This window comes from Natator depressus, chromosome 8 (assembly GCF_965152275.1).
Source record: "Natator depressus isolate rNatDep1 chromosome 8, rNatDep2.hap1, whole genome shotgun sequence".
Lineage (NCBI taxonomy): Eukaryota > Metazoa > Chordata > Testudines > Cheloniidae > Natator > Natator depressus.
This window is the reverse complement of record NC_134241.1, coordinates 20,503,242-20,514,080: the sequence shown is the minus strand read 5'-3', so window position 1 is coordinate 20,514,080 and position 10,839 is coordinate 20,503,242. Positions and strand designations below refer to the sequence as shown.

The window sequence follows — 10,839 nt, the reverse complement described above, 5'->3', positions numbered from 1 at the left end:
TTACATCAATATAAATGCAGAGTAACTCCCCTGGAGTCAGTAGAGACATGCTTGTGCAAATCTGCAGGAAGAGAGCAAAATTTGAACTAGTATGTGAGAAATAAAATATGTGCTCTCTACACAGTTTAAACTATCTCCTGTTGTAGATATGCCCAGATTTGTGTACTATGCATGGCACAAGAGGGCAGGCACTTCATTTGGGATAATGGAAATATTCTGGGCTGGAAAGAGAAACATTCAGGGCGACAAAGAAAGTCACTAGACTCCTTAACCGAAACTTTACAAATATGGGCCAATTGTTAGTGGTGGGCCAGATTTTAGACTTAACCTTTAATGTGTTAAGAGTAAATAAGTAATAAGGAAGGTCTTCAAAGAAGGGATCTATTTTGTTTCACAGTAGGGTGACTGCTAGTCATCTACCAGTTTCTCAGCTGATGTAAATTGGCATAGCCCTGATATCAATGCAACTAATACCACTTCACACTGCTGAGAAGGTAGCCTGGAGTGTTTATAATATGATTTATTAAAGCAGGGGATAGAGTGTTGCTATTATACCACTGTTTGAACCACAAGTTTATTGATCATTTACATACTCATGTCGAGTTTAGCTCAGATGCAGAATCTAGTTTTCAGTGAGGTCCCTACCCTTCATAAACCCATTTTTCCAGGTGGGTTGTCTGAGACACCAGTGGTTGAGTGATTTGCTTGTGATCACAAAGTTAAGCAGAAGGACTTGAACTCAAGACTTTTCTCCTGTGCAGCCTTAGCTGGGAGACAGCCTAGGTGAGGTTTAGGCAGACATCCTGAAAACATAAGACTTTATACATCCAGATTTCAATAGAAATGTCATAATTTATTCTGTTTGTATAAAAAGTCATAATCATGTAACAAAACCATGTCTTCTTTCATAAGAAGAAATATATTATTTCACATCATAAATAAATCAGCAAACATACAACCCTGCGCAACTAAAAAAAAAAAAAAGCACTCAACTGGTGCTTTCACGTCAGTGCTTAGGAAATGTGAACAGTTTAAGATGTATTTACAGGATTACAGTACCCAAAAAATACTGAGGTATTTGGTTTCTCTAGAAATGAAACTTCAGACTTGTGAAGGCAAGAACAATGCATCTACATAAAAATAAATAAATAACAGGACTTTCATATAAAAGGGGACAGTGTCACTGTTGCTTAGAATGTCCAGAAATGGTAATACCGGTAGGTATGCAACTTAACAAGGACTAATCTTTTAGAACTGACAAAGGAGAAATAACTCAGGAGAAGAAAGAAATGTTCTTTGTCTCCTCTGTAGACATCCAGATATTGGTCAAAAAATATGCCAGCAAACTCAGGAACGAACTAGCTCTCTGGAGTCAAATCAGCCCCTCTGTGCTTGTGACAATGTGCTTGTTCTGGGATGAATGGAACCCCATGTGAACTAAAAATGATTGAAGACACTGTCCCCAGGGTTATTGCACTTTTTAGACAAGAGTCAAGTTTTTGTGTTCTGAATAAATTTTCATCTACCCTTCAGCAGCTCGGAGAAGTGGTGATGGGACTCTGTAGATAGCTTAAAGCACTGGATGAAGGATGTACAGGGATAGAGACGGGGAAGTTAAAGACAGTGGTGGTTGATGTTCCTCTGTCCAATACAGACATGGCAGGGCTTCCAGCCTCTGCTGAGCAGTTAGGGGCTAGGACTTGAGACTCAAACTGAAGTAGCTGCCCCATGAAGCTGAAATTTGGAGAGATGATGCTTCTCCTCTGCTTCACAAACTCAAAGGCCTCGTCTAGTTTGACTCGGTTGGTCCTCATGAGATAAGCAAGGCAGATAGTCGCTGAGCGGGAGATGCCAGCCTGGCAGTGCACAAATACCCTTCCGCCATCATTTTTAACAGAATCTGAAATAATCAATTAAATGACATGGTTAACACATGGGTCAGGTTGCTGCAATGCTACAGAAACACAAGCTGGTGTTTCACATTTTTTTTAATTTGTTCTTTCCATAACACTCTAGCTGTGCATGGCACTTCACAGACAAAGGAGACTCTTGTCCTGAGGGAAACCTATACTAAACTCTAATTCCAAGGATACAAATAGTTTCCTTCAGCCACTGATACTTGTTTGAAACAGTCATCTCTATTTAAAAAATAAAAACCTATTGGTGGAATACCAGACTAAGTTTACTAACTGCTTTCTGTTATGGCAGTCAATATTTCAGACAGCTTTATAAAGTTAAGGATCTTCTCAGCATTTAGCAATACAGCCTCGTAGGAAGTACAGACCCTATTAAAATAGCTATACATTTATTTCATGTTACTTTAATCACTGAGGAAACAGTTTCCCATGTATTTTAAAATTAAATCGGGCTAGAGTTTTCCACTGAGATTTCTGCCTCAAGGATAATGCAAACTGATTCTTTGGAAGCACAGGCTGCAGAGAGCACTTATTTACCTATGAAGTCAATGGCTTCGTTAAACCAGGAGCTGATGTCAGCCTTGTGGTTGTCCTCCACTGGGATGCTTTTGTACTGGTAATGCCCCTCAAAATGGTTGGGGCAGTTTGCTGAGACGTTGATTAAGGCTGTGATCCCCAAAGCATCCAGCATGTCCTTTCTGGAGGCATGATAGGCACTGCCCAAGTAGAGAAATGGTAGGATTTCCACTGGCCCACCCTAAAAGAGAAGAGGCAAAGGAAGAGGATCAGTTAATTGCACTCTGTGATTTAAAATAGCCCCCCTCTTCTTTTGTTACATGCAGGCAAGCAGATGTTTGCTCTCTTTACGAGGTTTTAATATTTAATGTATCTGCATCTGGGCATCACCTCTGGAGATACTCAGCCTCCAGGGCTATCGTCAATTCAAATGATCCCTTATTTCGTTGCCTGTTTCCTACTGACCTGGTCATAGAGTGGGGTGCCACAGGAGCTGCAGCCAGAATCCGCACTGCTGGGCATGCTGTTGGCACTCAGAGGCAGGGTCAGGCCGGTGGGCGCAGTTGGCTTGGTACACAGCTCAGCGCAGGCAGAAGAGAAGGCTTCATACCCTCCTGGAATGGCAAGAGAAAAAAAAAAAAAGAGCGAAAGGTCTTATTAGCATGGGTGAGGCATAAATTCTCCGCGCCCCCCTGAAAACACACAGGCCACATTGTGCCAGCCAGAATCTCCCTCTTCCCAGGCTCACCACTGATGCCACCCGTGCCCTGAGCCCTCCCGGGACTCACCCTTGAGGAAGCAGATGCGGGTGTCCCTGGCCTCCCTGCAGAGGGTGTTCACGGCCAGCATGATGGTGCTGTCCCGCTTGGGCAGCTCCAGGTCCGAGCTGCGCTCGTCCAGCAGCACCACGGCTTGGTATCCCCCGCTGAGCAGGCGGCCCCGCAGCTCCTCGTTGGGGAGGATGTGCTCCAGCCCCATGGCCCCCTTGGCCCGCCGCTTGACGATGGTGCTGAAGCGAACGTTGGAGGAGCCCAGGATGTGCGCGGAGTTGAAGGAGAAGAAGGAGCGGCAGTCCAGCACCAGGCACTGGGCAGCTCGGTCCTGCAGGAGCCCCCGCAGCGTCTCGCAATCCAGGGCGCACACTTGCATGTTGACCATAGCTCGGAGCACGGGGTGAGAGGAGCGGGGGGGAGGAGAGCTCGGAACGGCTGGTCGGGCCCCCAAATGCAGGACTCCGGCGGGGAGAGAGCTGGGGGGTAGGTTGTTGGTCTCTGGCAAGGTCAAAGTGCTCGTTCGGATGGGAGAAGGCGAGTCCCCTTTGTCTGTGCCTGGGGGCTGTTTCCTCTCCCGGCTCCTTTGTTTCTTCTCAGGGGTTCCTTGGTTTCTGCTATTAGAGTTTCTTAAAAAAAAAAATCAGCCGGCGCTTCTTGTAAAATTCTTTTTTTAACTCCAGCCGCCCCCTCTGTATCGCAAAGGCAGAGTCTGGGTCCGAGAGGGTAGCGCCCCTGGCTTGATTTGAGGTTGCTGTTTGCTGCGGGAGCCTCACTTCACTAGCAGCTCTTTGCACCCCCTTCTCGGGTTTACCACTTTCCTTGCTCGCTGCAACCTTGCGCGTGGCCTTATATAGTCAGCTTGCCGCCGGCCCCGCCTCCTTTTTCTTGTGAATGAGACTGGATCACATGACTGCTTCAGGAAGACGTCACTTGCAGGGGTGTTGAGCAGACACTCCCTGCCCAGGAGTACTCGCGTCATCGGCACTCTTGCAGTCGCTTGAATGCAAAACACACACACACATACAAACCTTCCACCCTGATCAGGCAGGAAATCAACTGATGCAACCCTACGCTCCCCAGCGCTGCGCTGCGGGCAGAAACGACCGGGCCTCCCGGCATTATGAAAAGGCACACAATGTACACCGCAAAGCTGAAGAACATGTACACTCTCCCTTCATAGTACATACTGTACCACAGTCTCTTATCTGTTTGGCATGTAAGAATTCCCACACACTCACCCCATGCCTAGTGCGATGACATGTCTAGGATTTATAGCTCTCTTACTGCCCTCTGCTGGGTGGAATTAGAGCGCTCCCACCCAGTGTCATAGACCCCACACTGCTAAGAAGCTAAGTGAGGTTCTTTTCAAGCACAAGTGGCAGTGGTTCCTCTTGTCTTCAAAACAATATTAGTTCGTGTCCATGTTCCTTTATAGATTAGGAATGGGACTGCAGGCACAGACTCTTCATATTATTTCTCTTTACACTTACACACACACCCCTATTGACAGTTACTGTTTCACATTACCTCATAGATCTGGTATGTGAAAGGGGTACTGAGAAAAGCATCACAGAGTGGACAGAATAGGCATAGACATCTTTTAAATGTATATTTGAGATACCTAAAAGACTTGTGTGTGTGTATATATAGGGGAATATTCCCTAGTTTGTTTTGTATGGAAGAAAAACCAATATAAACTCTAGGCCTGGGACTGCATTCTTTGCTTACTCAAAATTCCCACTGAAATCAGTGCTACCAAATAACTGGCAGTAGAGCTGTTCAGTCTCTGATTTTTTCCCCTTCACAAATGTAGCAAGGCTTCCCAAAAGTTATTTCTCCCTGTGGGTGATCAGCTTCCATCAACCCACTGGGGTATTTCTTACTCAGGGCTTCCAATCACAGTTACTTTCACTTCCCCTTCCTGGGTGCCTGGCTTCTAAAGCAGTCTCTCAGCCTGCTTTTTCCCTTGCTCTGTGTTTTCTCTCTCCCTCCCGATGGGGGAGGGGGCTTCCTATGTCTCTCTACCTTCCCTTTTCCCTATTGCCCACTTGTTGTGACTCCTGCTTCTCTCCCAGTCTTGCCCCCGTACAACTGCTTTTCTCTTCTCGGCCTTGTTCCTTCCCTCACCATGCAGCAGTACTCTCTTACCATTCCTCTTCTCCAGCTGCTCCTTTCAACACAAACTTTTCACTGTTCTCATTTCCTCAAACTGCTTTGGACTCCCAGTCACACTTTCTAACTCCCAGACTGCCACATTTTTCTGGGACTTTCCAGAACTTTCTCCCCGGGCTCCTGACAAACTATTACTGGCCAACTGCCTCAGAATGTTTCAGAAGTTTCTCAGTAAGTCCCTGACAGTCCATAAACAACAAAGTGCCCCGCAACCTTCTAGACCCTCTCCAGTTCCCTGCTGATCTGTATCTGATCAAGTGCCCCAGAGCCATCCAGAATCTTCTCCTCAGATAGCTGGGGATATACTGACTAATCGCCAGTCTGAAACTGATTAACTGATTGTGCAATTGCATCCATTCTGCCAAACCGTGACTCCTCTGCCAAAGCTGCAGACTCAAAGCAAATCTGTTTTTCCCCCCTTAAAAATAAACACAGGGCTGCACTTTTTCATTTCTATTTATTTATTATTGCTATTATAATAACACCATAACTTAGAGACAGATTGTGAGTGAAGGATTCGTATGTTCCAGTGCTTGATGTTCTAGCCCCCCATCAGCTACTCACTTACTAGAACCGTGGAGGCAGTTTACAACACATCGTTTCCAGTGAATCATTAATGCCCATGCAGCATGATCAGTGAAATATTCTGCTCACACTAGAGTGGCCGGTTAGAATAGGTCACATAGTCTGTTGGATGTGCTGCATAAGATGCTGCCATTAGCAAGGTTATTATTTATAACCCTCAGCCTTTACAATGCTCCAATCAAACTTTTACTGACCAGGCCTCCACAAATCTCTTTTAGGGGAATAATAATAGTGATAATTATTAATTATTAATTGAGTAATAGCCTTTTCATACAAAAAAAAGCAGTCAAGAAAGGACAGGCAAAGAGCTGAGGCCCTTATTTAGAGTTTATTGTCTTGGCAGAACTCCTACTTACTGCATATACAAGCATATACACAGGAATCATGTCGGCTAGGAGGAGGGTGGAATGCAGCAGTAGTTTAATGTGGTACACTGCAATAGTTTAGTATGTAGGTGAAACTAGACAAGCACTACACTCTTGAATAAACTCACACAGGAAAATTATAAAAGACAAAAACACCACATCACCTGTGGGTGAACACTTTTCACAAAGTATCTGACCTATCAGTCCTCATCCTCAAAGGAAACCTGCACAACACTTTCAAAAGTCGAGCCTGGGAGCTTAATTTCATTACTCTGCTAGACACTAAAAATCATGGACTGAACAGAGACAGTGATTTATGGCTTGTTACAACAATCTGTAACCCACTAACCCCCTCTTTTTGTCCTATATCTGCAGAGGTGTTAATGGGTCACTCTACCTAGAATGCTCCCTTACAGTATGTGCTACCTACTTATATGCTAAATAATCTGTTTCACCTTGCATTTTGCTGTGACGCTGGGAGTATCTTTTCGAGACCTGAAGAAGAGCTCTGTGTGGCTCGAAATCTTGTCTGTCTCACCAACAGAAGTTGGTTCAATAAAAGATATTACCTCACCCACCTTGTCTCTGCAAGAATCCCATATCCAGCTGAAAATACAGCAGGAAAAGAAAATGTAATTCTGAGATGGAATTTGACTAGAATATTGGTCTCTTAATACCCCTACGGTTGCAAAAAGCACCAAGGGAATTGTTAGGCCTGATCTACACTACAGAGTTTGGTCGACGGAAGGCAGTTTACGTGGACCTAATTACATAAGTGTCTACACTAAAATTTTGCTTCCACCAACGTAACCGCTCCGCTACACTGACTTAATAACTCCACCTCATGAGAGGCGTAGAATCAATGTTCATATAGTTAGGTCAATGCACTGTCAGTGTAGACACAGCGTTGCTTACATCAGCTGTTACTGGCTTTCAGAAGCCATCCCACAATGCCCCACACTGATAGGACAATTAGTATAAGTGCTCCTGGTGAGGATGCACACCAACGAAACAAGGAGTAAAGTGTAGACACATACAAGCAATGTAATTACTGTGGTAGCTGTATGCCAAGATAAATTAGTTCCACTTAGTTTTGTACTGTAGACATGCCCTTAATAACCATGAACCAAGAGGTCAGAACCTCAGTTTAATGTTTTAATGAAGGACAGCACTGTCAGCAGCACAGTGCCTCCTAGCGCCGGGCTAGGGCACTGGGCCAGCATTGACCCAAAGGGACAAGGGCCATCTCGCAACACTATTTCCTCCAGAATTCTGGATTCTTCCTTGGAGGTCTCCCATTCAAGAACTGATCTGGGTCAGCCCTGTGAGTTTGGACAAGATCACGACCCAAGGTAGCATGGCTGCACTATAACTTAGCTGTACCAATATTATCCTGCTAGGTATCAGCCTGGGGGCACGTTTTCTTTTCACTGATTTAACCAAATTTAACAACTTGTGGTTTGGCTGCTTTAAAATTACTTGAGCATAAAAGTAAAATAAAAATGGATTTTTTTCCATCTCGGAAGCCTTTACTTTTCCTGCGCTTACAGGAAGAATCATATTTCTAGTCTTTGAACAATAGTTAGAATGCACCTCAATAGCAACTAGCCTTTTCCATAACATTGTTATTAATCAGCACCAGAATATTAAATATTGGGCCAGATATACTCTAGCTTCTCTAGGGAGGTGCAAAAAGAACACTGTCCATACCACTATGGCACCCTGTATTCTAGGGGAATCCACCCAAATAAGGGCAGCATCAGTTGTGCTAGTTGGTTTTGTCACCAAAGGAGGAGAGCTTTGATTCTGACTTTGCTCACACTACAACAAAGCAGGAGGCACATGATCAATATAAATGGAATTACACCAGTGTAAAACCTGTGTCAGTAGGAAGAAAATTAAGCTCTGATAACACCAAAGAATAATTTCCTTGCCTTTGTCTCTTATTTATTAAAAATAAACATCCTTTAAAAGCTAAGGTAATGAAAGCTCAAAACAGAGTGTTAAAGTCACATTTAAAGAGTTTAGTTTAAGTCAATTCACTTAAATTAGGGTTTGACTTCCTGGTTTAAAAAAAGTCAGGAAATTCCAAGTTAACCCCTGACTCCTAAACAAGTCTCTGTTTCCAATCAGGCTAAAATGTCATTGTGAAAATAATAACAACGATAGAAAACGACTGTGCACTTGTGCGAAGGAGGGAGGTGGATCTTTAATTTGACCATGTCAGGTGACCCACATTAGTCCAGATTCCACATTATTTTAATGTTAGAGTCGTGGGACTGTGAGTTCACTGTTGTTTTATAGTACGTCTAACAAGTCTGTAGACATGAAAACCACATGAAGATGATACCATGATCATGGGGTAGGAGACTCATGGCACAGTGAGATCACCGTGAATTCATAGTCACATTTGTTGTGCCTTTACATGTTTGCTGTTTCTTTGTGTGTATGGACAGTGGGAGGGAAGACTTCATTATCTTTTTTCAGAGGGAAGGGGCTTCACATTCCAAACTGACACTTATCTAGAAGTGTAATAATAAAAAGATCACAGAAAGCTTCTACACTGATTGACTCTGATGCTGATTTGTTTACCAATCCTGTGTTGATCACAGATAACCTCTGAGCCGGGATCCTTCCACTTATACAGATTTCTACCATACACTTGGTAGTCTCCTTCTTAGCTTTCAACCCGTAGAGAGCTAAACTGGTGACAGAAACTTCTGAAGTGGTGACTCAGGGCCAAATTCAGACCTCATGTAAGTGAGCGAAACTCCACGGAAATCAGAATTATAGCAGGTTTGGATGTGACCTTTTGTGCTTTACTGACTCAACATGTCCTTTGCCTGAATAAAGATATGAAAGATCAATTCTACAGTGAGACAGACGTGGGGGAAACTGGAAATGGTACTGGATTCATTTCTTTAGCATGTGTAACATTTTCTCTAAATTCAGTTTCACAACCCAGCATTTCTGTTTATAAACATTTGTGTTGATCTTGTATATAACGGGGGGGGGGGGGGGGGGGAGGGATGAAGGAATTAACAGGTAAAATATAATCAATATAGAATTACCAATCAGATATACTACAGATAACTAGATTCCTTTACACATTTAAATCCAGGATGGGGACTGCATCTTCTTGTTGAGTTCTGGCCGAGTTCTAATTTTATCAACTTCATAATGTTGCAGAGGTGAGGGAATGTATTTAATTGTTCACAGGGCCAGTCCAGACAATGCAACAGGAGGACCTAGGTTGGGGGTCTTATCCGATGAAAGGAAAGCTGAAAATCTAATATGGTATTTTCTGCCTACGCTCATGTCTGGTTGTATGCAGTGTGAACTGCTTCTTACTAACTGGAAACTCAGTAATATAGAAGTTCAGTGGTACAGTGATTATGGTAAGGAGTTTGACTGGCATACAGACAAGTAGGCCCCCCCCCCCCTTTGGGGAGTAACAACATCTCCTCCTTTATCTCAGCCCTGGCTGGGGCGTATCTTAGACTTCCTCTTCTCTTGGTCAGCAGAAAACCTCCACCCACTGTTCCACTAAATGCCTGCACTAAAATCCAGTTCTGGACATATCATCTGGCTAGCCCAAGAATGATCACTGCCTCCAAAGTCTAGTTTGGGGCAAGTAGGGAAATAAGGCCATACACTGAAACTTGGTCCTTGAAGCTGGGGATGGCCCAAGAGAATGATTTTACAGCAGACCCCAGATTTGCTTGAACTGGCCCTGGGAGCCAGCAGATCTATCTTCTATTCCTTACTCTGACACTGAGTTACTGTGTAGCCTTGAGCAAGTCACTTGAGGGCCAATTTTCAAAAGCAGCCACTGATTTTGTGTGTCCAGCTTGGGATACGTTGGCCTTGATTTTCAGAAATGCTAAGCACTGTCCCTCTGGTTGAAATCTGTGGGAGAATAGCACCATTCAGCAGGCACTCAGCACCTGGCAGGATCAGGGCAGCAGTACTCATGATGTTAGCCAAATTAGCATTACAGTTAATTAACTCTAACCATCTGCAGTGAAACATGAAATGTACTGGATGTAGGAATTACTCACCTGATAGTTGTTGTGAAGCTACAGTATTTGTAAAGCTGGGATCCTTCAGAATGAAAGGCACTAGATATATGTAAAATCAGAGCATAATTTGTGCCAGGGCTTGCAGGAGCTCAGCCCCAGCATCTCTTCATGTCAGGCCGCAGCCCCTGCACCTCTTCTGTCAGAGGCATGCAAGGCATGACCTCATACGTATGGTGCATGCAAGGTTACTCTGGGCAGAGGATGCCATTTTGTAGAACAGAATGTTACCTTCCATGCAGCACGACTACGCACATACGTTCAAGTGTGAGGTCACACTGTGTGGAGGACACCATTGTTATTGCTTGAGCCCCAGCACATTTGTCTTTGGAAATTAAGCACTGTGTAAAATGTGTCATTCTCTCTTTGAAACTTTTTATTAAGGGAAAGTTACAATAAAACTTTAACATACTACATCATACATTACTTATTA

At 44.0% G+C, this 10,839-nt stretch overlaps 1 protein-coding gene across 1 annotated transcript; it reads right to left on the bottom strand.

The window, feature by feature from the left end:
• Nucleotides 1-839: 839 nt before the first annotated feature.
• Nucleotides 840-4,842, bottom strand: DUSP1 (dual specificity phosphatase 1). Its single transcript, XM_074960566.1, has 4 exons — nucleotides 3,221-4,842; nucleotides 2,898-3,046; nucleotides 2,454-2,673; nucleotides 840-1,900 (listed from the first exon to the last, which is right to left on the bottom strand). Exons 1-4 carry the CDS (start codon nucleotides 3,588-3,590, stop codon nucleotides 1,530-1,532), a joined length of 1,110 nt encoding a protein of 369 aa, XP_074816667.1. The 5' UTR covers nucleotides 3,591-4,842; the 3' UTR covers nucleotides 840-1,529.
• Nucleotides 4,843-10,839: the final 5,997 nt, after the last annotated feature.

What these genes read in the sequence shown, in the direction of transcription:
- DUSP1 (XM_074960566.1), bottom strand. Translation starts at nt 3,590, where the DNA reads ATGGTCAACATGCAAGTGTGCGCCCTGGATTGCGAGACGCTGCGGGGG. An exon ending in CCGCATCTGCTTCCTCAAGG is followed by an intron (nt 3,047 to 3,220) that starts GTGAGTCCCGGG and finishes TTGCCATTCCAG; the next exon opens with GAGGGTATGAAGCCTTCTCT. An exon ending in CGAAGCCATTGACTTCATAG is followed by an intron (nt 1,901 to 2,453) that starts GTAAATAAGTGC and finishes TGATTATTTCAG; the next exon opens with ATTCTGTTAAAAATGATGGC.